Source organism: Neopsephotus bourkii, unplaced genomic scaffold (genome assembly GCF_033783945.1).
Source record: "Neopsephotus bourkii isolate Nb327-2 ecotype Australia unplaced genomic scaffold, CSIRO-AGI_Nbou_v1 NB_956, whole genome shotgun sequence".
NCBI classification, from domain to species: Eukaryota; Metazoa; Chordata; class Aves; order Psittaciformes; family Psittacidae; genus Neopsephotus; species Neopsephotus bourkii.
In genome coordinates this window covers 213,764-241,002 of record NW_026901450.1, presented here as the reverse complement: position 1 = coordinate 241,002, position 27,239 = coordinate 213,764, and the positions used below count along the sequence as shown (strand labels likewise).

Genomic DNA, 27,239 nt, shown 5'->3' with positions numbered 1-27,239 from the left:
AGTGATTTGTGTCTTTAGACTACTGCATTGCAAATAAATGTGTAAGGATGCAAAATTGCCTTCACAAATTAGAAAATGTATCAGCAGATTAAGAGCACACAAGATGAAAATATGTTCTTTTGTGGCAGTAATAACGGTGTAAAACCTATGTCAATAAATACGCTGCAATTTTAGTATATGTTTATGTAGCTGTGTAGATTTACAGAGCAATATTTGAAATTAACACGTGCACACGATACGCCTGCATTTTGCTACTGTTACATCTTGTGTGGATGAAATGCAACAATCCTAGCATTGTAATGAACTAATAATCTTACTTTCATTCTAAATTATTTGACTATAATTATCTTCAGGATAAAGGATACTATCTAGGCGGACATAGCTGGAAGTGAGTAAATGTTGCAAAATAGATAACATTATTCAGATAACATTACTTGTGTATTGACTTGAACTGCATGCTTGCTGAAGAAATATAAACAGAAGCTAATGAACAATGGCAAAATATGAATTTGCTTGGAGGCTTTTACTGGAAGAAATGAGGTTTTTGTGATGTCTCTTATTTCCGATCTCTGATTTAAAAGAACAAAGAGCATATTAATGAAATTCAGTGATAATCAGTCTGATATTACATAGAAAGGAGCATTGAACACAGCTGAAACAGAGATAAAGCAGAGAGATGAAATGTTAGAAACAAGGCAGTAAACAGTAATATCAAGTCAGACATTAAAAGAATGCAAGTTAACATATATAGCTAGGCTGAAATAAGGTCACTGCTGAAGTAGGTTTCATCATGCTGGATAGTACTAGAAAATACTGAGATAACATGAAACTTGATATTAATCAACCAGAGGAAACTTTTAGACACAGGGACATGTTTTCATAAAGGACAGAAAAAAGAAACACCAAAACCAAACCAGATGAAAAAATACATCAGTATTGAAACTGTTCTCATGATTCTGCAAGTCATAAAATCATAGAATGGTTATGGTTGCAAAGAACCATCTAGTTCCAACCCTCCTGCCATGGGATGGGACACCTCACAACAGATGATGTCTCCCAAGGCTCTGTTCACCTTTGAGCACTGCCAGGGATGAAGCATTTACCACTTCTTTGTGCAACCTGTTCTTTGCAGTATGAAATAATGAACAATATATGTCCCATCATACACAGCTGCTTTTCCACTGACACTCTGATCTACTTAGATTATGAGCTGTTCAGAGAGTGGACTCTGTTTTTGCAGAAACTTTTGAGTACAGCGAAGTTTCCAAGTTGCTATCAGCATAGGTGTTAATAAATATGGCTCAGTGTGGATTCTTCCTCACATATTATCACAGTATTACTTAATGATAACCTTGACACTATAAAGGCTTATAAAATAAACCTGTAGTTGGTCTGACTTTTATGTTAACGTTTTTTAAATGTATATTGTATGTACCTCCAAATATTCATCTTTTGTCACTTGCCAAATAGCAAAAGCCTTTTTGATTTTGAGTAGATTGGTAAACAGTTTTTCCATTGCAAAACAATTTATGAGCATTCAACAAATGTTCTTGTTTGACATTAGGCTTAAATAAAAACCTTTTGAAATTTAAATTATAGTGGATGAAACAGAGGAACAGCAGGATGCTGGAGAACAGCCCTCATCAGAACAATTATTTGGGCCAAAGTTTCAGGTTCCTTCCCTGCTCAATTTGGAGTTAGAAATGTTTATTCTGTATGTACATCACTATATCTGGCTATTCTGAAATGGCAATATTTCTTTCTGCAGATCTTCACAATTTTGCAAATAGGAGATAAGCTATGTCTAAATTATAGTAAAATGAGTAGGGTACCCTGCCAAGCTAAAGCTGAACTAGGTCAGGACTTCACTGGGGATTTTTGCTTATGTTTCTCTCCTGCACATTCATTTTAGCTTCATTCAGTGTTTTTTTTCTCCACACCTGCCTCCCTGAACTGCTATGGACACATAGAAGCATGATTTATAACCTGGGGCATCTGAACTGCCCCTTGATGTTTAATTCTAGGAAACTGACGTTCTCTCTTACAACCAGAATAGCAGCCTAATCACTGTGCTAACATCTTTTATAACATAGCACTGATTTGAACTACAGAAAGTTGTTGACAAAAAAATCATAGCATCATACTGGATGACCCTTCACAAATGTTAAGTATATTTTTCCAAACATCCCAAACTTCCGTCTTTTCTGTTTCCACCATAAATGATCTTAAAGCAAATTACAAAAAAGTAGGGTAGAGGTCACATTCCAGACCACAGCAAAAATCACATCAGCCTACAACATTAAACCTATAAGAACGGCATATAGGCAGCTAAATATTTTTGTGTATATCTGTCACTCAAATAATTTATGCTGTCTGAAGATTCAAACTATTCCTTTGTGTACATCTCAGGGTACTCCTTTTGCTGGATGAAGTCTTCTTAATATTTATTCTTTATAATCCGAAGTTTGGGGAAATGCTTGAGTGATTTGTTATGAGCTCTGTAGGAGCGATCGTTACCAACACACAGTGCCACGGGAGAAGGCAGAATGCAGTGTCTGCCAAGCAGCATGTCAGATCTGCTGGGCAGAAACAGACTGTAAGTGCACATGTCAATGAGGCAAACGTATTCTGAAAAGAAAATGAAACCAAACATATTCCAAGACAGCATGAATAACGGTTTATATCTCCTGAATAACACTCAAGACCTTTCTCCACTACATGACCTTCAGCAAGTCCTCTTAGTTTTTGGTTTGGTTTTGTTTGTTTTTTTGTTGTTTTTTTTTTTTTTATAAAACGGATTTAAATCAGTCTTATGAACATACGCAGCAATAAGTTGCAAAAAAAGACAAATGCCAGTTCTAGTGGGATAAATAGAAGTGACATCTTGAAAATGCAGGAATCTATGTATTTGTTCTTTTCTAGCATGGTTATGCAGAACTGCATCATACTTCAAGGCACATTTTTGGACATCATACATTAAGAAGAGTTTTAATCACCAGATAAGTTAATGCAAGCACTGACATTTGAATAAAGATATTAAAGACAAATTGAAAGGACTTGAATTACTTACCTAGAGAAGACTAATCAAGGATAAGATAATAACCTCAGGTCATGTAAAGTGTTGTTATGAAAAGAAAGTCTTCCATGTCTTGATGGACAGAACAAAAAAAAATAATAGTGTTTAAGAAAACTAAGGTTAGGTCAGTCCACACTAAACAAAAAAAACCTGTACACAAATAGTTATCTTCTAAATTTATTATGAAAGAAATGAGGAATACAGCAATATCACACATTCCAGACTGGATTACAGTTCTTGCTCAAGATCTTATCATCCCTCATACAGACATTAATCATCATGCTCTCATGTTTCACCTTCACTTCATAACCTACCCAATCCCAACCTAAGTCCTGGGTTGCAGATGCCAGGATAACATATATTACTATGTCATCAAATCTATCCTGGGATCTTTCTCTGAAAATCTCTGAAATTGTCTTATCAAAATGGCTTTACGCCAACTTATTAAAAAAAAAACAAAAAAAGTACTATGTGTTTTTCCATTCACCAATTCAAAGGATGCTCCTGTCAAATTCTTCTGATTACTACTATGTGGCCTGCATTACCTCACAGCACTCAATATGGACATTCCTCAGATCACTGACTTTTGATGTTCTTTTCACTCTTGACTAAATAGCTTGCCTCCAGTGCTGGATCATAGAGCAGAACTGTGCAGGCTCCATAGGGTAATAAAAAGGGACTTTCTTAGGTTAGGATAAATGCAAGATTTTTTTAAGTTTTCTTGGGAGGGAGGGTAGTGTGAAACAAGTCCAGAGTCACCAGAGTGCAAATGTCCCTGCAGAAATAGCCTTGATGAAACATTTTCCAGAACAAAACACTTTTTACTGATGAATTATCAAATCTCCTGATGAATTATCAAATCAAATGTCCTTCACAGTTGTATATCTGGTGATTTTTCCTTTGGGGATGTTTCTGACTGGATTATTATTATTTTACTTTTCTTCTTCAGTTTCTAATAGTGCTTTCATGCTCCTTTAGAGTAAATGATATGCAATCAGGTGGACAACAACATGAGAGGTATAAAGAATCAAATACGGTATTCATAAAATAAAACTCAGATCTTTTCAAAGGTCATAATGAAAACTGGAAAAGCTAGATCTATTTTAATAGTTTAAGAGATTTTTTTTTTTTTTGGTCACTTACTTCCTAGGTAAAGTAAATTTAAATCATGAGACCTGAACAGACCACAAAGTGTCAATAACTAACTTTTCACAAGGAAAAACTTCGGTAGTCCAGGAAACATTTGAGACTGAAAATTCTTTTCAATGAGATCAACAGAAAAGGCAGAGACAAAGGAATTTTAAGGTCAGGAAAAAATAAATCAATAAAATAATCAAGGGTCACAGAGGAAGGGATGATAGAGAGCATGAGGTGATGATGAATAGAAGAAAAGATGTCCTGGGTTTAGCAGTATCAGTCATTTTTCTCTTTCTTGGTAGCTGGTGCAGTGCTGTGTTTTGACTTTCGGGCTGGGAACAGAGCGGAAAAAAAAACCTTTATGGCGATGCCTTGTAATACGGGGCGGCTCCGGCAGCAGGGCGGGACGGACATGGCCATGGACTGGTACCTGGCCGTCCGGCTGCTCTTCACCGCCCTGGCCCTCGCCCTCGCCTCCGTCTGCGTGAGGCTGCGGGGAGCCGAGGGGGAACGATCCCGGGAGCCGGCGGCTGCTGAAGCGACCCGGGAGAGCGGCCCCGGGGACCAAGAGGGAGCGGGACCGGAGGCCTCAAGGGGACGGCTGCCGGTGGAGGAGGTCGGGGCGGTCGAGCAGCGGCAGGAGGCAGTGGAGGAGCCGAGCCCCGCAGAGGAGCCGAGCCCCGCGGCCGAGCCCAGCCCCGCGGCCGAGCTCAGCCCCGCGACGGCCGAGAGCATTGCCCGGAAGCCGCCCGCCGAGCCCCAGGAGGACGCAGGAGACCCCGCAGCATTTCCCAGCAAGGCAGAGGAGGAAGATCTGGACTCAGGAAAAGAGAAGCTGGTGGTGGGAGAGCCGGCAAGCACAGCAGCTACACCAGCCCCAGTGACAAGTACAGCAGCATCGTTTGAGAGTTCTGAAGGTTTTGGATGGCCTTTGGGTACCCTTGGGACCTGCCTGCTGATTGTGATGGGGATCAGCATGTTGGCACACACACAGAGTGTGTTTTACCCACCGCCATTTTGTCTGACCCCGAAATTTAAGCAGAGTCAGGTTTGGGTCTTGTCTGGGGTTAGACAACAATATAGGAGGACCAAGAGGTTTCCCCCAAGGCTGGAGAGTCATGAGTGGCAGGGCATGTGGGACAGTATGGGCAAGTATCTAGTCCACTGGGCCCCTCCAGTGCTTTGGAAGCATTGGAGATGGAAGGACAGTGAATTATTTTGAGCCTGGTGGGCCCATGACCCTTAAGGCCAACAGAACAGAGATGCAACATCGAGATGGACTCATGATCGAGGGGTGGACTTAGCAATGGACACTATTGCCCAGGTTATTCACAAGTGTGAACACTGCACATAGCCTCTCCTGCTCTGAAAGACTGTTACAAGAGATGGAGCCTGACATCATGGACCAGATGGACTCAGCAGCTTTATAGGGACTGGTCCATGCACTACGATGAGAGTGCACTTAGATAAGAGTGACGGTATATTGAAAATGTGGGATCTGAGCATGACATGAATTGTATGGAATAAGGGGTGGATAATGTCCTGGGTTTAGCAGTAGCAGTAATTTTTCTCCTTGGTAGCTGGTGCAGTGCTGTGTTTTGACTTTCAGGCTGGGAACAGAGCTGAAAAAAACGATGTTTTGGTTTGGCCAAGGACTTTGTGAGCCTCATGCTCTGCCAGGGAGGATGGGAAGCCGGGAGGAAGCAGAGACAGGACACCTGACCCAAAGTGATCAAAGAAGTATTCCATACCACAGCACATCATGCCCAGGAGGTAACTGGGAGTTAGCTGGAAGGGCAGGTGGACTGCAGGGTTGGAGGAGGTATGGGTCGGTGTTTGGTCAGGCTGGGGGGGGCAAGTTATCGGTTGCCTGGTGATGAGGTGGAGGTGTTGTATTCTCTTCTCTTGTTGTTTCCTTTATCATTACTATTATTGGTGGTAGCAGTAGTGATGTGTGTTCTACCTTAGTTACTAAACTGTTCTTATCTCAACCTGTGGGAGTTGCATTCTTTCTGATTCTCCTCTCCGTCCCTCCAGGAGTAGGGGGAGGGCAAGAAGGGGAGTGGGGGGAGTGAGTGCACAAGCTGTCTGGATGGGTTAAACCACGACAAAAGGAAAGGCGTTACATCAAATCCAGCCATCAAATTAAGAAGATGAAGAAAGTGCTTTTATTTTCTTTGATGGAGTGTAGAATTTCCCTTTAGAATACTATAAAATCCTGAAGACAGGATGAACTGATCATCTGGAAAGCAAGCTTGTAATGTGGTGCTTTCACTCCATATTGTGATAACATGTGGAATTTGTCAATTTGAATATGTATATCTGGCTGTTAATTATAGGGAATTTTTTCTAGAGACCGTTTTATTTTAATCTTTTCATGGTTTTTGTCCTAGAAATTTCACCTGGGTGATTTAAATTATGTAGAAAAACTTCTTTATTCTTTTTCACCATATCAGGATGTAATAAGCTTTTAGAAAACCTCCCAGTCTTGATTTGTAGCTACCAAGAGATGTGAAAACCTGTCACTAGCATTGATAGATCTTCTTCCATAATTGATGAAATTGCACAACTTATTTCCAATGTGAATATCTAGTTTCAATTTCCAACTACTGGTTCTTGTTATGATGTCTTCCACTAGATAAAAGAGCCCTCTAGTACTTAATATTTTTCTTTTTCTATTCCCTGTGAAGGTACTCATACACTGTAATCAAATCACCTTACAATCTTATTTTTGATATGTTCTATATTTCACTTTAAGGTACTTTCTCCAACATTTCTATCATTTTTGCTAGTCTTTTTTTCATGAACTTTCCCTAACTTTTATCCTTCTCTTAAGATATCTAGAGACCAGAATTGTAAGGAATATCCTGATAACACTCCCAGCAATGATAAAATCAACTATGCACTGTAATTAGTTTTTATCTTCCTTCTCCAAAAAAGCAGATTATTTCTTATGGCTACAACATTGTTCTGAAATCTGGTTATCTTGGCACTATGATTCGCAGATCTTTTCAGACTCTTCAGGAAAAATAATCTCATTCTTTAAACTCCATTATTAAATTAATACCTTTCCATCTGGCTGCATTAGAAATAGTTGATTTGGATATGACTGGTTTATCAAGCTATCCAGGTTACTTTATGGCATCTGCATTCTCATTATTATTTACCATTGGGATAAATTTTATGCCTCCTACAGGTTTTATTGCTGGTGATTAGATAATTACTTCCTTATTATGTCTCACTGTACAATGTTCTGTTCCCAGTGGAACCCCATTCTCCTGTCTAGTGATGATTAACTACTGATGGCTTATTTTTAAGAAGTCAGTTAACCAGTTCTTGATCCATTCAACATATTATGCTTTATGATACTGTACTGTGCCTACTACCTAGATTTATTAAACAGTGAAAATTAATGGCCTGGAAATCTTAAAGTTCTTTTAGCTTCAGATTACTCTAGTCTGCATTTAGCAAAGACTGGTCTCTTCATTAAAGAGACATCAGAAATCACGCTTACCAAGTCTCCTTTTGCACTAGAAGGTAATCTATCATTATAAATCTGTAACAGCTTGTTTTCTGCCAAATACGACTGACAATAACAGCATAAAGGGCAATTTGCATTCAGGCTTTCTTGCTTTTCTCTTCACGGGATAAAAACACCTGCTAAGAAAATTTTCTGCCTAAAATTCTTCCAACATCTTGAAAATCTGGAATTCTCTCAGCTTTCTGATGCAATATTAGAGTCATACAGTCATAGAGTAGTTAGGGTTGGAAAGGACCTTAAGATCATCAAGTTCCAACCCCCCTGCCATGGGCAGGGACATCTCGCTCTAAACCGTATTACCCAAGGCCTCGTCCAACCTGGCCTTGAACACTGTCAGGGATGAAGCATTCACAACCTCCCTAGACAACCTATTCCAGTGCCTCACTACCCTAACAGGAAAGAATTTCCTCCTTATAGCCAATCTAAACTTCCCCTGTTTAAGTTTTAACCCATTACCCTTGTCCTACCACTACAGTCCCTAATGAAGAGTCCATGCCCAGCATCCCTATATGCCCCCTTCAGATACTGGAAGGCTGCTCTGAGGTCTCCATGCAGCCTTCTCTTCTCCAGGCTGAACAGCCCCAACTTTCTCAGCCGATCTTCATATGGGAGGTGCTCCAGTCCCCTGATCATTCTTGTGGCCCTCCTCTGGACTTGTTCCAACAGATCCATGTCCTTTCTATGTTGAGGACACCAGAACTGCACACAGTACTCCCAAGTGAGGTCTCACAAGAGCAGAATAAAGGGGCAGGATCACCTCCTTCGACCTGCTGGTCACGCTCCTTTTGATGCAGCCCAGGGTACGGTTGGCTTTCTGGGCTGCAAGTGCACACTGCTGGCTCATGTTCATTTTCTCATTGACCAGGACCCCCAAGTCCTTCTCCGCAGGGCTGATCTGAATCTCTTCTCTGCCCAGCCTGTAGCTGTGCCTGGGATTGCTCCGACCCAGGTATAGGACCTTGCACTTGGCATGGTTAAACTTCATGAGGTTGCCAGCAACCCACCTCACAAGCAAGTCAATATTCCTTTTATCTGTTCCAACAGATTATAACAAGTCATTTTCTAAAACACCTTACATTTCTTATTAGTCCTACAATTACATCTCCTCTATTTTTGATTAAGAAAGACAATGTATGATTATGAATGTACCAGAGAGCTCCTCTGTCTCTCAGCAACAAGAATGGATTGAAGACAGGATCCCACACCATCTTCAAGTTTTTTTGAATTAACTGTTCTTCTTCAACTGGTAATATGCATCATAAGAAAGACCACATGCCAATGTAGACTCTCAGAAATTCATTATCCTTCAACTTGGTGAGAGAAGAAAAACCTAACTAAAAAAAAGGGGGCTGAACAGGAAATTAAAAATCTGTTCTTAAATCTATATGTGGAAGTAATATGTTAAAAAATATTTTAGGACTACATCAGCTGCACAATTCTATTTTCAAAAACTGGTGACACAAAGCAAGCAATGTTTGACAGTTATTTTGAAAAGGCTATCTGTAATAATTTTAACATCTGGAAAAAAAGTCAGTGTCCTGTTTGTATCAAAATGGAAAAGGAAAAGGTCATACAGTTAGAGGTTACAGTTAGATATTTTTAGCTTAGACCTGTTCAGGTACTGCAGGTAGAAACATTCAGGTTACTGAGTTTTAGAAACCCCTCTCACTAATGCAAAGATAGTCATGACAGGTTACAGCACAGTCCAACTAATCAGCACTCCATATGACAGTGGTACTGTAAGACTCACAGAAACTCTCCAGCAACAGGACAGAGTAACATTTGCTGATGCTCCTTACAGCCTCTAGTGATTTGTACTTCAGTTGATGCCTGAGCCAGAGATAATAGTTCTGTCCACTTTTTGAAGTACTTTGAACTTCCAATAAATTGAAAGTGCTCTAAGATGGGCATCTGTAGTTTGTGTAATGTACAGAATCATCAAATTTGTCTTATTTACATGTGCCGTGCTGGTTTGATTTTATGCCCTCATAAGAAATGGGCTCTAGATTCTTCACCTGCTTTGGCTGATATTTGGACACACTCCAGAACCTCAGTGTCTTTCCTATAGCAAGGGGCCTAAAACCAAACATGGTATTTGAGATGCAGCCCCACCAGTGCCGATTTCAGGGGGACAATCTCTGCCCTGCTCCTGCTGGCCACACTGTTTCTGATATGAGCCAGGATGCTGTTTGCCTTCTTGGGCACCTGGGCACAAGCTGGCTCATGTTCAGCCGGCCGTCAATTGGCAACTCCAGGTCCTTTTCCAAAGAGCAGCTTCTCAGCCACTCTTCCCCAAGCTGGTAGCATTGCATGGGGTTGTTGAGACCCAACTGAAGGATCTGACGCTGAGCCTTGTTGAATCTCACATAGTTGGTACAGAGCAAACAGGGAATAGCAATAGTCCTAAAGCTACTCTGTGCTAATATGGAGAAGATAGACAGCAGGCAGCGTCAAGGGATCCCAGACACTTAAGACCTGAGAGTAGGGAAAGAGTAGGGGAATAATACAGAGATAATTGGAAAAAACATGAATTTGTGCGTACACTGCCACAGAAAGCATGATCGTTGTCTGAATGAAAGGCAACTGGTATATTATATCAAACTGTCTTTGCCTCAATTATCATGAAAAAACCCTGAGGTTCTGGGGAATTGCCATTTTTGGCTTGAACAAGCATGCGTAACAGGCCATTGTTCTGTATAATCTTGCACTTCTGTAAGCATACACATTGCAAAGTATAAGTAAACAATGGAATCCTTTTGGACAGTGAGAAGGTTCAACTCTCAGTACTGGAAGTATGTTATTTCTAAGGATTCATAGAATTCATTGAACACTGCCATTTTCAAGAGAGAAATAAAGGCAGTTGCAATGAGTTTATCTTACAACAATTTCACTGTAAATGATTTCAGGAACCTTCCTTCTGGAAAACTGTAAGATATTTATTTATTCAAAAAGCCTTGACCTTCAACAAAGCTATTTTTATAGAAAAATTTCAACTGAAGTAAAATATATTAACTTCTCCACCGCTTTTTTTTTTTTTTTCTTATAAGCTTCAAGAAAATGTTGCCATGGAATATTTAAAACATCTCAGTTTACTATGGGCTTACTTCAGCTCACCTACAGGAGTTATTCTCCTAGAAGTCTGCGGGGACTGGGGACACTGAGTCTCCTGTGTGTGGAGACCATCAAGGAGAGGCTGAAACAGCCGTTGTCTTGCCAGATACACAGCAAGAGGAAGTGGCAGCTTCATGGACTGAGATGCCTGTGGCAGAGGCTGGAGCATGCCACTCTGCCCCAGAAGCAGCCAATGGAGGAGATGCAGGAGCTTCTGCCTTTGCTCATGAATCTGGGCACCCAGTGAGCGAAGCACGTATGGCTGGCAGCAGAGAGACTGAGGAGATTCTAACAGGAGTCTTGCATGGGCTACCTGTGGCAGGGAGATTCCTGCTGCTCCCTAGGCCAGAGCCTCTGCAGGAGCCGGAGAGGAGCAGCATGGCCCACACCAGGCGCAAGGTCCACATACAATGGAGAGCCAGCCTGCCTTGGCTGATGGGCAGCTCTGTGGAAAGGGAGCTCCAGCAGCAGGAGGGCCGGAGGCCTAGTTTGGCCTTGTGGCTCCGACGGATGCCCAGTCACAGGCAGGTGAGTGCCAAGGACAGGACGGGACAGGACAGGGGGATTAGCCTCTGCCTGTGGCCAGCCACTGCTCCACGCAATCCCTCTTGTGTGATTACAGGTGGTGCCAGGGACCTTGGGCGAGAAAGCTGATGAGGAGGAGCTGGACAGAAAAGAAGAGGAGAAATAGGAAGAGGCCATGTACAAAGATGTGTCCGAAGTTGAAGAGATCAACGTATGCAACCTCTGGGTCAACCCCTCGGTCCCAGAGCTCTTCCAGGACACCCATGCAGATCCCCAGGAGAGATCCAGCTGCCCCACCAGCATGGGCATGGACGCAACAGGAGAGGCTGCTGGAGACCTGAAGAGCACGTCTCCTGTCCCAGCTGGACCCACAGACACCAAACTGGCAGCTTCTACACTGGGTGGAGCTGCAGAGGAAGAGGAGCACCGCGCACCTCTCACTCCAGTGTCACAAGAGGAGGCAGCACTGGGGCCAGCTTCTCTTGGTGTTGATGAGCAGGAGGCAGCACCACAGGCACAGAGCCAGGCGCTTGCCCTGCTCAGCCCAAATGCGCATGAGGTGGGTCCACAGGAAGCAGCCGCGCTCATCACAAGGGAGCCTCCGGTCCAGGCTGTGGAACAGGGAACCAGCCAACAGCTGGTGGAGTATCAGGACATGATCCAAAACCTGGGTGTGTCAATGGCAGCATTGACGCCTGCACCACTTGAGGACATTGAGTCTGCTGCGGCCTCAGAGCCTCAGGGAGAGGCCAGCGCAGCCGTTGCCTGCCTAACAGCACTTGAGGATGAAGTGGCTGCTTTCTTGACTGAGATCCCTGCAGCAGAGGCTGGAACATCCCACGTTCCTCCAGGAGCAGATGACAGTGGAGGTGCAGCAGCTTCTCCCTTGTGTCGGGACTCTCCGCGCCAGGTGAGTGAGGTGCATGTGGCTGGCACCGGGGATCCCAAGGCCTTGGATGGCAGCTCCCAGGGTGTTTGTGACCGGGTTATTTCTGGTGCTCCCTGTGTCACCCAACTGACATTGCCCCCATCCCCTGCCTTTGCTCTTGCTACCCTGCAGGGTAGGGTCAGACGCTTTGTGAGGAAACACCTGGGCAAGGCTGTGACTGTCATCCAGGGAACAAGGTAGCAGCAGGTGGAAGAGCCAGACGTGGCACTAAGCTTGGATGCGGAGTCACCGTCAATGTCGCCTGCTGTAGTTCAGGACAGCGAGAACCAGCCAGGTACTTCCCCAAGTTGGGTGGCACCCAGGCCAGGCCAGCAGCAGTGCGTGCATGAGTTCGGGTGCATCCCAGCCTCCCCTCCATGGGCTGAGGGCTGCAAGCCTTCGGTGCAAAGGGCCACGAGGATGATCAGGGGGTTGGGGCACCTCCCATGCGAAGGCAGGCTGAGAAGATTGGGGCTGTTCAGCCTGGAGAAGGCTGAGTGGAGACCTCCTAGCAGCCTTCCAGTATCTGAAAGGGGCCTATAAGGATGCTGAGGAGGGACTCTTCATCAGGGACTGTAGTGATAGGACAAGGGTAATGGGTTCAAAGCTAAACAGGGGAAGTTTAGGTTGGATTTAAGGAGGAAGTTCTGTACTGTAAGACTGGTGAGCCACTGGAATGGGTTGCCAAAGGAAGACCGTCGCCTGCAGCTCTTCTTCCCCCCCACAGGCACTGCCACTCTTCCAGACCCAGGAGCGGCCCCACGGCGATGACTCTACCGCTTCAGGAGAGTGCTGAGGGCTCTGCACAAGGCTTTCCGTTCCTCCTGCCTCAACCCACGTGTGGAGGAGTAGCACCCTGCTGCCAGCACCAGGCCCAAAGGAGCTGTGCCGAGGATGTCGTGCTGCAGCCTGCACTTCTTGTGGGTGCTTTATTGGGCCAGTAAATAATAACTCTTTTCCCCACACCAGAGCTTGTCTCTGCCTGTATGTTGGTTAGAACATGTCTGCGTAATTCATGGGCCTCCATATTTAATTAACGTAAAACAACTGACTTCAGTCTAAGCGGCTACCTATCTGTTGCAATTAGTTCTTGTTTGCTAATTAATTGCCAATGGATGATTCAAGAGTCCTTTACTGAGGTTTAGCAGCAATCAAGACATGTACCTAGTACTCGGGGGACTTACTATGCAGTAGCTAGGTTGTTGAATTAAATTCTTATTGGAGACCTTGAAAGTGTGACCTGAGAAAACTTCTCTGCAGCCAGTGGATCCTCTAAGGGCTTGCCATGCCCTCCTGGATCTGCTGCCATGGGCAGTGTTGCTCCTAAGAGGGGGAGGCAGTGTGGATCCTCCTGGCTCCTTGCAGGGAGTTAACTTGCTTCCATCTGCAAGTTGAAGGTGAGGAAAAGCAGGATCTCAGGTCGTGGCTGTGGTGGGGGAGCAGCTCTGCTGACATAGGCTCCCAAATACTGTCTGGTCTGACAGTTGTGCTTCATCTTTGTCTCTCCGCTGGACTTGAGCAGAAGCGGAGGGAGAAAAGGTGAGATTTGTCATCTTGGCTGGCAGGCAGCACCAGATTCCATCTCACTCAGCTGCCTCTTACAGAAGGAACACTCCTCTGGGTGCCCAAATCCTCCCCGTAGTATGGGGAACAAACAAGAGGAATTAGGGATGTGTGCACATCTACGGGGATATGATGTAATAGGCATCACAGAAACTTGGTGGGATGGCTCCTATGACTGGAGTGTTGGAATGGAAGATTAGAGGCTCTTCAGAAAAGACAGGCCCGGCAGATGGGGATGAGGAGTTGCTATTTGTGTTAGGGATAGGCTGGAGAGTATGGAACTCTGTCTGGAGACAGGTGAGCAGTCAACAGAGAGTTTGTGGGTCAGGGTTAAAAGGAGAACAGCGATAGACATTACTGTGGGGATCTGTCACAGACCGCCTGATCTGCAGGATCTGCAGGGCTCTGCAGATGAAGTGCTCTCTAGACAGATAGGAAGAGCCTCACGCTCTCAGGCCCTTGTCCTCACGGGGGATTTCAACCACCCTGATACCTCTTGGAGGGACAGTGCAGCCTGGCACAAGCAATCCAGGAGGTTCCTCGATTGTCTGGAAGACAACTTCCTTCTGCAAGTAACAGAGGAGACGACAAGGAGAGGCGCTATGCTTGACCTCGTGCTCACCAACAGAGAAGGGCTGGTGGGAAATGTGACGCTCCAGGGCAGCCTTGTTTGTGGCGATCATGAGATGGTTGAGTTTGAGAACCTCAGGACAGTGAGAAGAGCGTGCAGCAAGCTCACTGCCTTGGACAATTAAAAGCAAGGGACTTCCTCCTGAACCTGTTGCCCCTACACAGAACCGCTTTGCCGTCCTGCAGGGTGCTCATGGGGAAACGCACTTGCGCCAGAAACAGCCTATTGATGCACTAGTAAAGAAGATTTCTACTGGTGCTGCCAGGAAAAAGCGGCGAGTCGTGGTGGTAGGGGATTCTACTTTGAACGGGACAGAGGCACTTTTCTGTCGGCCTGACCCTGTCTCAAGGGAGGTGTGTTGCCTACCAGGGCATGGATCAGGGATGTGGCAGAGCGACTGCCTGCTCTGGTAAGCCCCACAGACTATTGCCCACTTCTGGTGATACATGTGGGTGCTAGGGATATAGATAGTAGTAGCCTAGGGAACATAAAGAAGGACTACAGAGCCCTGAGAGAGGTGGTTAAGGGCTCTGGAGATCAGGTTGTCTTCTCATCTATTCTCCAGGATACAGGGGAGGAATTAAAAAAAATAGGAGGGTTAGCCAGGTTAATAAATGGTTAAAAGGGTGGTGTCACAGTCAGGGGTTTGGGACCCAGGTTTGTAGGCCAGGTCTAGCGGGGGCTGGTGGAGAAAGTGGGACAGGTGGCCTGGGAAGAGTACAGGGTTATTGTCCGGGAAGCTAGAGACCAGGTTAGGAAAGCTAAGGCCCAGTTAGAATTAAACTTGGCTAGGGATATTAAGGATAACAGGAAGGGATTCTACAGGTACATAGCAAATAAAAACCAGGTTACGGACAATGTAGGCCCCCTCAGGAAGCTCTCAGGTGAACTAGCTACACAGGATTTGGAGAAGGCTGAGGTTCTGAATGACTTCTTTGCCTTTGACTTCTCTAGCAAAGGCTCTGACCGCACCACCCAAGTCTTGGGAGGCAGATGCCGGGACTGTGAGAATGAAGACCTTGGGCCCACTGTAGGAGAGGAATTGGTTCGAGACCATCTTAAAAATCCGAATGTGCACAAGCCCATGGGTCCTGATGAAACCCATCCACAGGTCCTGAAGCAGCTGCTAAATGAAGTTGCTAAGCCACTGTCCATCATATGTGAAAAATCATGGCAGTCAGGTGAAGTTCCCGATGACTGAAAAAAGGGAAATATAACCCCCATTTTCAAGAAGGGGAAAATGGATGACCCGGGCAATTACAGACCAGTCAGTCTCACCTCTGTGCCTGGCAAAATCTTTGAGCAGATTCTCCACAAAGGCATGCTACGGCACATGAAAAACCACAAGGTGCTTGGTGACAGCCAGTGCAGCTTCACTAAGGGGAAATCCTGCCTGACCAATTTCGTGGCCTTCTATGATGGAGCTACAGAACTGATGGACAGCGGTAAAGCAGTTGATGCCATCTGCCTGGGCTTGTGTAAAGCGTTTGACACCGTCCCACACGACATTCTTGTCTCTAAATTGGAGAGACATCAATTTGATGAATGGACCACTCGATGGATAAAGAACTGGCTGGATGGACGCACGGAAAGAGTTGTGGTCAATGGCTCAGTGTCTGGCTGGAGACCAGTTACGAGTGGTGTCCCTCAAGGATCGGTGTTGGGACCGGTCTTGTTTAACATCTTCACCACTGACATGGACAGTGGGATTGAGTGCGCCCTAAGCAAGTTTGCCGATGACACCAAGCTGTGTGGTTCGGTTGATACACTGGAGGGAAGGAATGCCATCCAGAGGGAGCTTGACATGCTTCTGAGGTGGCTGATGCCAACCTCATGAAGTTTAACCATGCCAAGTGCAAGGTCCTACACCTGGGTTGGAGCAATCCCAGGCGCAGCTACAGACTGGGCAGAGAAGAGATTCAGAGCAGCCCTGCAGAGAAGGACTTGGGGGTGCTGGTCAATGAGAAAATGAACATGAGCTGTCAGTGTGCGCTTGCAGCCCAGAAAGCCAACCGTGTCCTGGGCTGCCTCAAAAAGAGCGTGACCAGCAGGTCGAAGGAGGTGATCCTGCCACTCTGCTCTTGTGAGACCTCACCTGGAGCGTTGTGAGCAGTTCTGGTGTCCTCAACATAAGAAGCACATGGATCTGTTGGAACGAGTCCAGAGGAGGGCAAGAAGTATGATCAGGGGACTGGAGCACCTCCCATATGAAGATCGGCTGAGAAAGTTGGGGCTGTTCAGCCTGGAGAAGAGAAGGCTGCATGGAGACCTCATAGCAGCCTTCCAGTATCTGAAGGGGCCATATAGGGATGCTGGGCATGGACTCTTCATTAGGGACTGTAGTGGTAGGACAAGGGGTAATGGGTTAAAACTTAAACAGGGGAAGTTTAGATTGGATATAAGGAGGAAATTCTTTCCTGTTAGGGTGGTGAGGCACTGGAATAGGTTGTCCAGGGATGTTGTGAATGCTTCATCCCTGGCAGTGTCCAAGGCCAGGTTGGACGAGGCCTTGGGTAATATGGTTTAGAGCGAGATGTCCCTGTCCATGGCAGGGGGGTTGGAATTTGATGATCTTAAGGTCCTTTCCAACCCTAACTGTTCTATGATTCTATGATTCTATAACTTCAGGAGCATTTAGAAGCAGTAAATAGTAGCTCAGAAGTTGAGAAAAAGAAAAAGAAAAAAAAAATAAATTTGGGTTAGTAGTCTGTTACTCTCTGATTCCTTCCTATCAATGTGTAGAGACTCTACAATGTGTAAAGACTGAAAACTAATGGAGAACTGAATTGTTTCAAAATAAGGTGAGAAAATTTAAATTAATCTTTATTTTCCTCATGCTTCCCACCTGGACTCCGGCTGTCCTCTCTTTGTGTTTAATGCCATCATTCTTCCCTCTTGATTGAATAATGAGCTGTGGTTTCCTGGTCCCAAAATAAATGCTTATAACTTACTTACAAGCTTTGTCCCACTACGTACAAGCTAAGTGCCGTAGCTCTCATGGAAGACCTTTTCCCTTTATGCTTTTTACTTCTTTTCTTTTTTTTTCTTTTCTTTTTTTTTTTTTAACTATCTATAAAGAAATTATGTACTCAAGAAGTCTTGTTAACGTTAGGGAAGCATCAGAGAGAATTCCTTTGTGTTACAATTTGGTTGTGACAATTTTGTACACAATATGAAGGAATAGTTCCCATTTTTATGTTTAAGATATATTAAGAAATCTGGTCAGCCCTGTATAATAAAGAATCAGTGGATATGAAGGTGCATACATCTTAGTGCCTCATAATCCATACATTCTTCCCTTTCACCATGAAGTGTCTTGAACATTTCCTGTGAGCAGAAAACCCATAATTCCCTAGCTATGATCCTCTGTTTAAAGCAAATACAGTATTACTTCTGAGACTTTTTAAATGTTGATTGTAGGTTTGAAAAATATTTGTGCCACCGTTTGTCCCTCCACAAAACAAAAAAAACAAACAAAAAAAATCTGTTGGTTTTTTTTTTTTTAATGTCAGAAACTGGTATGTGACTGGGTGTTTACAATGAGATTAACAGCTTCAAATTTAAGATTCCATTTCATTCTTTCTTGGGGTTTTTTTAATGGAACTTAACAATAAAAAAAGTAAACATGGTAAATTCATCCTTTCTTAAAAAAAATTGAAATAAAAAGGGAAGCTTTATTGAATGTACAAAGAATGATTTTGCCCTCAGTGCAATCTCTGGAACATAGAGGGCACTGTTACATTAATGAAAATAACATTTTACAAATTGAATCATTTAAAATTGGTTTTAATATTAAGAACTAAAGCGTCAGTATGCTATAAAATGGTGAAAGTTATGATTTAGCTGTTCCTGTCTGTAAACAGGTAGTTCATACAAAGTGTAAATGGAATCATATATGCAGTTTTATTACCTAGAATGAGCAAGAAATGAAAGTCTTTATATAGAAATTACTTTTATTTATTAATATTGTTATTATTTCTTTGAGTAAGGTTTGCCCTTTATACTAGTAAATTCTATGGCTTTAAAACAGCTTCATAGTATTCTAATTTGCAGATACGCATTGTTAATCCTCATAATGCATTTTGGAAAAGATATTTAGCACATAACTGGTAGATTACAAAGTACCTTACATAATAAAGAGAACCATAATCACTATTTTACAGATAAAGAAACTAAGTAATTTTGCTAATGCTGGCTTCATGAACAAGACGTCTACTCGTAGAAGCATTATAGTTCATTCCTCATCCTTCTCCTGCTCCCACAAGAAACAGCAACAGCAAAAGGGAAAGCCTTATGCAGACTGTTTTCTTGGATGGCCACACTCTATTTTCCACTCTGGAAGACTGCAATTAAGAGCTACATTGTAGGTCAGAAGAAGCAGAAAACATTTACGAAGCTGAGACACAGACAGAGAATCTGGTTGAGGGTATTAAAATTATCCAAGAGACATGTCTGAAAACCACACTTGAAGCCCTTTGGAGCCAGATGGAAACACTGTTTTTCTGAGGAGGCTGAGTCTCAGTAGATAGTTGTACTCTGACACTAGCTAGAAAGCTGTTTAGATCTACTCTGATGCTTTAGGACCACATTGCATTTATTGTTCAGTCTCACTGAAAAGAATCCTCACACAGAGTGAGGGTCATTGCTTCAGGGGTAAAGATGCTAATGCTCACACATCTGCTGAAACAATGAGAAGAAAGGTAAAACCCTCTTCAACATCATCTCGTGCCTTGTAGCCCAGTTTTCTTTTGTGCATGTTTGTTTACTTGAAAACAATGAAACCGTACAGTAAGCAAGTTCTGAATGTTTTAATTCACTCCATTATGGAGGGATCTTAGTGACTTACTACCTACATAAGTCTGGAAAATGCCATGACAATTGTCATGAATATACAGAACATATAAAATTGTAAGAAATTATATTTTCCTAGCAAATCACATTAAATATAGAACTGAGACAATGGCCTGGGATCTATTTTAATTAGATCTTCCTAAGTTCCACCATTCAACATACCTACTACTGGTGACTCTTATGTTGAAAAACAGTGACTGTGAGGTTGGACCTGTTCGCTTACTGTTATTCTGTTGTTTGCAGGTGGCCTGGGATTAAAAAGAAGTATCCATCTTCCTCTGTTTTTCATACTAAGTACTTAAATGGGTGTATAAAGTATAGGTGTATAGTTCTGTTAAAGGTTGTTGACTTTCTTTGAACCACAATTGATTAGGAATGCAGAGGTAGGCAAGAAATTAAGAAAACACAGTACTGATAACAAAATTGTTTAAATATGTGTCAGCTGGCTAAGGATGCTGCTACATTTGGAAAATCATGCCATCGAAACAACATGAATTGAAAGAAAGTCTTCTTTTTAGAGGTGTTCCTGGATTATTTCTTTTATTATTATTTTACTTAAGAAAATAAAATGGTATGGAAATTCAGATTATCTACCTGCCTATCTGTTAATAGTAATTGATAGCTAGCTTTCAGCATGGACTGTATGATGTTAATAGAAGCCACAGATATTTCTTGACATAAGCTCAGAATATTTACAATTTACAACCTGCAATATGAAGTTTTGTTAAAAAAAAAGTGTACCATTAAACATGCCTATTGATGGAGACAAAGACCCATGTACTGTAAGCTGTGTCATAATGAGTTTCTTTTTCACTTAGTGCTATGTATTCAAATAGAGAAGGAAAAAAACACAGTTTAAATGCTTATGAGCTAAGTGGTCATAAATGCTTTTATTTTTCTGAGTTTGATTCATACAAAGAAGGCAGCCTTTTCTCTTTGGGCTAACCTGTCATAGCTGATACATCTTCTGAGACAGTCCTCTATGACTCGTGTGTTCTATTCTATTCCTGGCAAGGCATAATAATGCCACATTGAGAAAACTTCAACTATAGCACTGCAATTATCACTGGTTTTCTTTTCCAGTTCATTTCACAACTCTTAACCCAGCCACTTGCAACAGACTTCTTCATGCTGCAGTCTTTTCTTCTTCCTTTGCCTTTCACAATGATAAGCTCCTTTTCTGTTAGCAGACTTTAACCAGGAAAACAACTGGGTTTGAGGAATTTTAATCATAAATCAGAATAAAGAAAAGCCTTATCTTCCATGTTCAAACTATGGAAAACCAAACTTTGTTATGCTAAGAAGGGCTAGATGTTTCAAGTGGAAGTGTATGCATGAGAGACAGGAGATACTCAAATACCATGACCATGTTGGATTGTCTACACAACTGATTGACTTGGTTTATAGTGACTTGCTTGGACCAAAGTTTTTGTGGAAATCAAGTTCCAAAGGAAATTAAAGGATTATGGCAAACTGCATACAGTCACAGTTAGCTGACTTTTAAGAACAATATCTTTTGGAATATGGTTTTCTAATGAGAGCCTCTTCTTTCTGTCTAGAACTAAACTGTTGAGATGTTTAAGAATGTAATGTCTTTTTCCTCTCACAGACTCTGCCAGTACCATAATTCTGACATCTCCAGTTTCTTTGACAAGCTGTAGGCATAATAAGGAAAATTTTCAACTCACATTTTCTGAAAATTGAATATGAAAAAGGCATCAAGAAAATATCTCAACTTTTACTAAATTTTTCATTTTAAGACAAAGTGAGATTGGAAAGTGATTTCATACCTTTCAGTTCACAGAACTACCCATATAATTTCTTGAAGACTGAAACACTACCCATTTTATCTTTTCTTCCCATAATGCAATTCCTTTTACAAGCAAAAGCATTACAGAATGTCTGTGCATCTAGTTATTTACTTTGAAATGTTTCTGAGCATTAATTAGTGCTTCTGTCAACATATTCATTTGTGCCATTCAGAAGACATGCAAACCACCCACACATGTTCTATTGCCCTAGCTCCTGGAAAGTTTGGATTTGAACAATACAATTATCCTTTTGAAAAGGATTTCAGTCACACAGGGCTTTCTTTATCATTTGTAAAGCAGATCTTAGGAATTACTTCCTTTTTTTTATTTTTTTTTCCTACAGGCATCTTCTGCAAACCGTATGAGTGAATATCCACTTAAAAAAATCCAATAAAATAATTTATTTCCTATACATTTTTCTTGTGACACTTTTAGAGAGATACTTGTAGTAAAACAGCTGTAAGAATGAAAGTGTACAGACATATTTCATAAGGAGATGATAAACAGACATTTCTCAGTACTCAAAAGTAGAGAATGATTCCTAAATGAAACCTGACAAATTTCTAAATTCTGCTTTTGAAGTGTTCAAAACTACAGTACTAGAAACAGAGACAGCTGAAAATTGACTAAAATTTCCATCTGTAAGATATCTTTTACTGATTTTTTTAAAGAGGTTCAACAAACAGTTATATGAAACAAATTACTTTTTTTTTCTTCCATAAAGAATGGGAAAATGCTTATTAGGAGACTTATATTTCTATTTTTATTGAGGTTTGAATTTTACTGACATCATGATCCTCACAGCTTCATATTGAAATGACTGCTCTCTAAGAGGTAGCACAGACTGGCAGACAGAATTGTTCCCACATAGCTGCCATGAAGAGCCAGGGAGGGACAGATACATAATAATACTGTGGCACCCACTTTGAATCTTGAATGTCAAGACCTGAAAGAAATATGCCAGGCACATCCTTTGGCACGTGCAATGTCACAGATGGGAGAGAGGGTGAGACTGTATCTGCCATTTTAATGGACACTGTCTTCACCAAAAACTGGGTGTCAGGTCAGCTAAAGATGAGCAAGGGATAAGAGAGGCAAGAGAATCTAGAAAATGTTGCAAATCTAAATAGTTTTCAGTCAGACTAAACATCTCTGAAGAAAGGAAGAAAATATGAACATTTTTAAGTTACTGTTAATTTTATCTCTTGCTTTTGAAAGAACTACAGTACAGTACTTCTGCTGGGCACAAGAGCAGAATACCAGGTTCATCATCATGTTGTTTTTATTTTTCATTCCTGGATGAAAGAATTTCCAGCTTGATGATAACATTTGCATTGCACTGTTATCTCCCTTTTCCACCCCTTCTTAAGCAATGTCCATTCCCTGCTGAGAACATAACAGAATCTCTTATTCACTTTCATTTGTCTACTTCTCTCGCCGACCCATTTCTCTTTATCAGAAAAGTGATTTTTTTTCTGTTACATTAATTCGTGGTTTTTAGTAGGGGTAGAAGATGAGTTCTGCTTTTGCATTTTTTTATTTTTATTTTTTTTTGACACAGAAGCTTTCTTCCCACCACAACTTCTGAAGTAACTATGTAGATCCAAGGCAAGTCTGTATTCCTTGCATTCACACGACAATCATAAGGAGCCCTTAGAATTAAATACTACTGTTTCAAACTAGTTGCAATTGGATGCTGTAGCGCCTTTTGTGATTTTGGCTTCAGTTATGTTCAACATATTGCTTGTCATCAGAACTGAGCTGGCCACTGAATTACATGGGGTTGTTCCCTTCATGGGTTCTGGATCATTTTAAACTGCAGAATAACGAGGAGTGGATAATAAATCACAAGCACATGTCTGATCTGAATTTCCAGATTCCTGACAACATGGTAGAAATTTTGAGGATTGGCAAACCTTGGAATATGATCTCTAGCTATTGCCTGGGTGTTCAGATTTACAAATACTTTGGTTTTAAACTTTCGGAAGACAGATTAGATTCGGAATTATTTGATGCAATGTCTGATTTAATAGGACCCTCACATTATGTGAGTGTGTATAAGAATCTATGTGTTCATTAATAAACATACAAAAATCTGCAAAAATAAAATGAAAAAAAAAAGCTATTTGAAACACATTAGCTGGTTGTGTTGGTGGTTTCTTTTTTTTTATTTTAAATAAAGCTTTTGAGCTTAGTAAGAGCTTTATTAAAATTAATACAAGAATTTTGTTTTATTTCATTGATTTTCATTGAATCCTTGCTTCATTGTAAACTTCTTTTTCAGACAAAGGCACTGCACATTTCCAGCTCCAGATAAGAAAGGCATATTTTAGACAGTGCTGTGTAATGATATTTTAAATTCCACAAAGGTTTCAAACGTCTAATGCTTCGACCTTATTTACAGTTTTAGTTCATTCCCTTTTTGTGTCTTTTATATTGGTTTAGACAGTAACAACTCTTCAGTTATTTAAGTATATACACATGTATCTCCCAATCCAAAAATATAAATTAATAGCTTGCTTTTTGGTAATTTTATTTTTAGCCTAATGAGAAGGCTGCTATTCTCAAAAGCATACAGACATCTAAAGTCAACCAGGTTTTCACACGTATCAGGAGACTGAGTGTTTGTGAAGATGTTAGGCCAAGTGATGAAGGGGATAAATTAGATCATGACAGACCTTCTCTAAAACACTTACTTGAACTAATCACAGTCTTCAAAACCACTCACAAATACAGATCTGAGACAAGAGGAATAAGTATTAAAGAGTGTATTCATTACTCCTGATAAAATAGCTCTTCACATGTGTTGACATAATATTTCAGAAGTTGGATACATTTTAGAATGATAGCCTTTGTGTCAAATTCATCAGAGGGGAGCAAAAAACCCAATTACCTCCATTTTAACCATGACAAAGCAAGCAGCACTGTAGAAGGTCAGTTGTATCCACACTGATTGTATGAATGTTGATGGGAACTGCGCCATGTTGTGAGAGACTGATACAGATAATAACAAACCACTGGTTTTGCTTTCTAAAGTTTTAGGACACTGTAAGGGAATTAGAGGGCTAGAGAGGATTTACATGTGAAAAGGGAATACTAACAATGTCTGCAAGGACCTAAGCTTCAGATGCCCTGGTCAGATAAATAATTTTGAAATCAAATAATAAAGTATTTTTTTGCATCCCACTGATTTGTTCATTTTCCTAGTTTGTGGGAAAGTTTACTCTTAACTACTATGATAGACACTGCAGGTTTATTTGCTATGAAGATTACCTTGAAATCTTATTACCTCTACTAATATTACCTCACTACCAATGTTTATCTAAAAAAATAGATTGAAGTATGCTATGTACTTGGATTGTTGCAACAGAAGGGCATTAAACCCTTGGATATGCTCCCTTATTCTCTCCCTAGCCCTGTAGTGTCATGCTCAGTTCAGGAGGAAATAAGACCATGTCTATTAGCTGGTCCCAAGAAGCTCAATTTGAGGCTCCACATCCTTCCTTTTCATCTCCTGCATCATTTTCAGTGGATATACAGGTGAAATATGTACTTGTACAGGAGTCAAAAACTGTAGACTATAGAAACTAAGGGGGCTTTAACTCCCACAGCTTCATAATGTTGCAATCTTGTACTCTCTTTTAAATGGCTTTAAAAATTTACATCAAGCCTCTGAGAAAAAAAAAAAAGGAAAGAAAAGAGATCCAACACCAAAACCAGTTCTGAGTTACGATTTTCCCCAGCTGCAACATTTTCTTCCTAAATATTAGCAAACTATTCTAACGTTGCATATTATGCTTTTGAAATACACTTATCTAAATAGTTTACATATTAAATGTCTTTTTTTAAGATTTTGATAAAACAATTGTTTTAATAAAAAAAATCTGTTTTAGTCTTGTACAACGACAAAAAATGTTTTTGAAAAGGAAAATAACTTGATTTTCATGACGTTTTTAATTTCTTTGTCACAGCTGAAAGTGAAACAATTGTGGCTATTGATACTGCATTTAAATTACTAAGAAAGGGTTTTCTTTTGTGTATATGGTGTTTTTATATCTGTTTTAATTTAGCAGAATCGCAGAATCACAGAATGGCTAAGTTTGGAAGGGACCTTAAATATGGAATCATAGAAGAGTTAAGGTTGGAAAGGACCTTAAGATCATCTAATTCCAGCCCCCCTGCCATGGGCAGGGACACCTCACACTAAACCATATCACCCAAGGCTCTGTCCAATCTGGCCTTGAACACCACCAGGGATGGAGCATTCACAGCCTCCCTGGACAACCCATTCTAGTGCCTCACCACCCTTACAGTAAAGAATTTCTTCCTTATATCCAATCTGAACTTCCCCTATTTAAGTTTTAACCTTTTACTCCTTGTCCTATCACTACAGTCCCTAATGAAGAGTCCCTCTCCAGCATCCTTGTAGGCCCCCTTCAGATACTGGATATCATTTAGTTCAGTTCCCCCCTGTCACATGCAAGGACACGTTCCACTAGACCAGGTTCCTCAAGGCCCGTACAGCCTGGCCTTGAACACTGCCAAGGGTGGAGCAACCACAGCTTCTCTAGGCAACCTGTGCCAGTGTCTCACCACCCTCAAAGTGAAGATCTTTTCCCTAATGTTTAACCTAAACTTCCCCTCTGCCAGTTTTAAGCCATCTCCCTTGTCCTGCCACTACATGCCCTTGTAAAAGTCCCTCTTCAGATTTCTTAGGGGCCCCCTCTAGGTACTGAAAGGCTGCTCTTAAGGTCTCTCCAGAGAATTCTTTTCTCCAGGCTGAAGAAGCCCAGATCTCTCAGCCTGCCTTCACAGGAGAAGTGCTCCAGCTCCCTGATCATCTCTGTGGGCTCTTCTGGACTTGTTCCAACAGGTCTGTGTCCCTCTTCTGTTGAGTGCCAAAGGTGAATGCAGTACTCCAGGTGGGGTCTCATGAAAGTGGAGTAGAGTGAGAGAAGCACATCCCTCTACCTGCTGGTCATGCTCCTTTTGATGGAGCCTTGCATACTGTTGGCTTTATGGGCTGAAAGCATGCACTGATAGCTCATGTTGAGCTATTTGTCAACAAATTTATCATGACTTTCTTGCACTACCTTTTGACATAACAAATTAATTTTCTTCTCTTTGAGTGAATATCAGTTTTGTACCCTGCATGTCCGCTGTATGTACAGGAACAGTCCTTTTAATGTTAACGTTAGATATCAGGTTCTAACTGTGGTAAGACTGTACTGTAGTTGAACTGTTCATTGTAAGCAGAATAACGTAATACTTAAAAAAAAAAAAACAACAGTGAAAAATTAGGACTCTTTCAAAATGCCATTTCATTACAGGTGAGTTTTTTTCAAGCCTCTTCTTTCGTCATCCTTGTTACTCTGAGGGCAGAAATTTAGCAATTTATATCCTCTGTAGATTTTCTGTCATCTTACGGTGCTGTACACCCAAATAACACAGACTTGAAAATGTTTTGTCCATTGGCAAAAAAGAATAATTTTTGCAGAGTAATAATTTGTAGAATTTTGGTAGACTACAATCTGATTCAAATCTTGGTAATTTCTTTCCAGGTTTGGACAGTTCTCTACCACCAAGTATTTATTTCAGATGAGAATACATCACTGTGAAGATGACATTCACAGTTTTAAAGGTAGCATAAAGATTTATACTGTGAATAATATATTAGAAGATGGTAGTAAGTGTAAACACAAATTGTATTTTCTGAGCAGTTTCTCTATGCAAACCTTCTTTGTACTCTAGCTTGATTTGTTCTTTATTATCAATAGGGTATAAAACCTTAGAAATACCCTGAAGTATATTAAAACTTTTATTTCACACTAGGTGAATTTATCTAATTACAAGTGAGTTATTTTCAGACAATTTCTTCCCCATTCATGTCATAGTGTGACTCACTGTTTCTTCATGGTTTAATTTCTTTTTTTTTAATAATTTGAATAGGTAACAAAAGAAAACCGATTTCTTTCTTTCCTCCTTGAAGAAGTGCAGAGGACATAGAGCATTGTATAAAATAAATGAAGAGCTTTAATTTCTACTAGCAAATCCTAGAACAGCCT

At 41.4% G+C, this 27,239-nt stretch overlaps 2 protein-coding genes across 3 annotated transcripts; both read left to right on the top strand.

The window, feature by feature from the left end:
* Positions 1 to 4,580: 4,580 nt before the first annotated feature.
* LOC133215136 (uncharacterized) lies at positions 4,581 to 11,556 on the top strand. The gene is made up of 3 exons (XM_061358902.1): positions 4,581 to 4,691; positions 10,890 to 11,393; positions 11,488 to 11,556. Exons 1-3 carry the CDS (start codon positions 4,581 to 4,583, stop codon positions 11,554 to 11,556), a joined length of 684 nt encoding a protein of 227 aa, XP_061214886.1.
* A 40-nt stretch (positions 11,557 to 11,596) lies between these two features.
* LOC133215138 (cytochrome c1-like) lies at positions 11,597 to 13,264 on the top strand. Of its 2 annotated transcripts, none has more exons than XM_061358909.1 (3): positions 11,597 to 12,300; positions 12,451 to 12,613; positions 13,046 to 13,264. In XM_061358909.1, the coding sequence occupies exons 1-2, from the start codon at positions 11,692 to 11,694 to the stop codon at positions 12,517 to 12,519; spliced, it is 678 nt and encodes a 225-aa protein (XP_061214893.1). In that variant the 5' UTR covers positions 11,597 to 11,691; the 3' UTR covers positions 12,520 to 12,613; positions 13,046 to 13,264. The 2 variants fall into 2 exon arrangements, with proteins under 2 accessions (XP_061214893.1, XP_061214892.1); XM_061358908.1 differs by having other exon boundaries at positions 11,597 to 12,309.
* Positions 13,265 to 27,239: the final 13,975 nt, after the last annotated feature.

What these genes read in the sequence shown, in the direction of transcription:
- LOC133215136 (XM_061358902.1), top strand. Translation starts at nt 4,581, where the DNA reads ATGCCTTGTAATACGGGGCGGCTCCGGCAGCAGGGCGGGACGGACATG. An exon ending in TGGCCCTCGCCCTCGCCTCC is followed by an intron (nt 4,692 to 10,889) that starts GTCTGCGTGAGG and finishes TTATTCTCCTAG; the next exon opens with AAGTCTGCGGGGACTGGGGA. An exon ending in GGATGCCCAGTCACAGGCAG is followed by an intron (nt 11,394 to 11,487) that starts GTGAGTGCCAAG and finishes GTGTGATTACAG; the next exon opens with GTGGTGCCAGGGACCTTGGG.
- LOC133215138 (XM_061358908.1), top strand. Translation starts at nt 11,692, where the DNA reads ATGGGCATGGACGCAACAGGAGAGGCTGCTGGAGACCTGAAGAGCACG. An exon ending in CTCCGCGCCAGGTGAGTGAG is followed by an intron (nt 12,310 to 12,450) that starts GTGCATGTGGCT and finishes GCTACCCTGCAG; the next exon opens with GGTAGGGTCAGACGCTTTGT.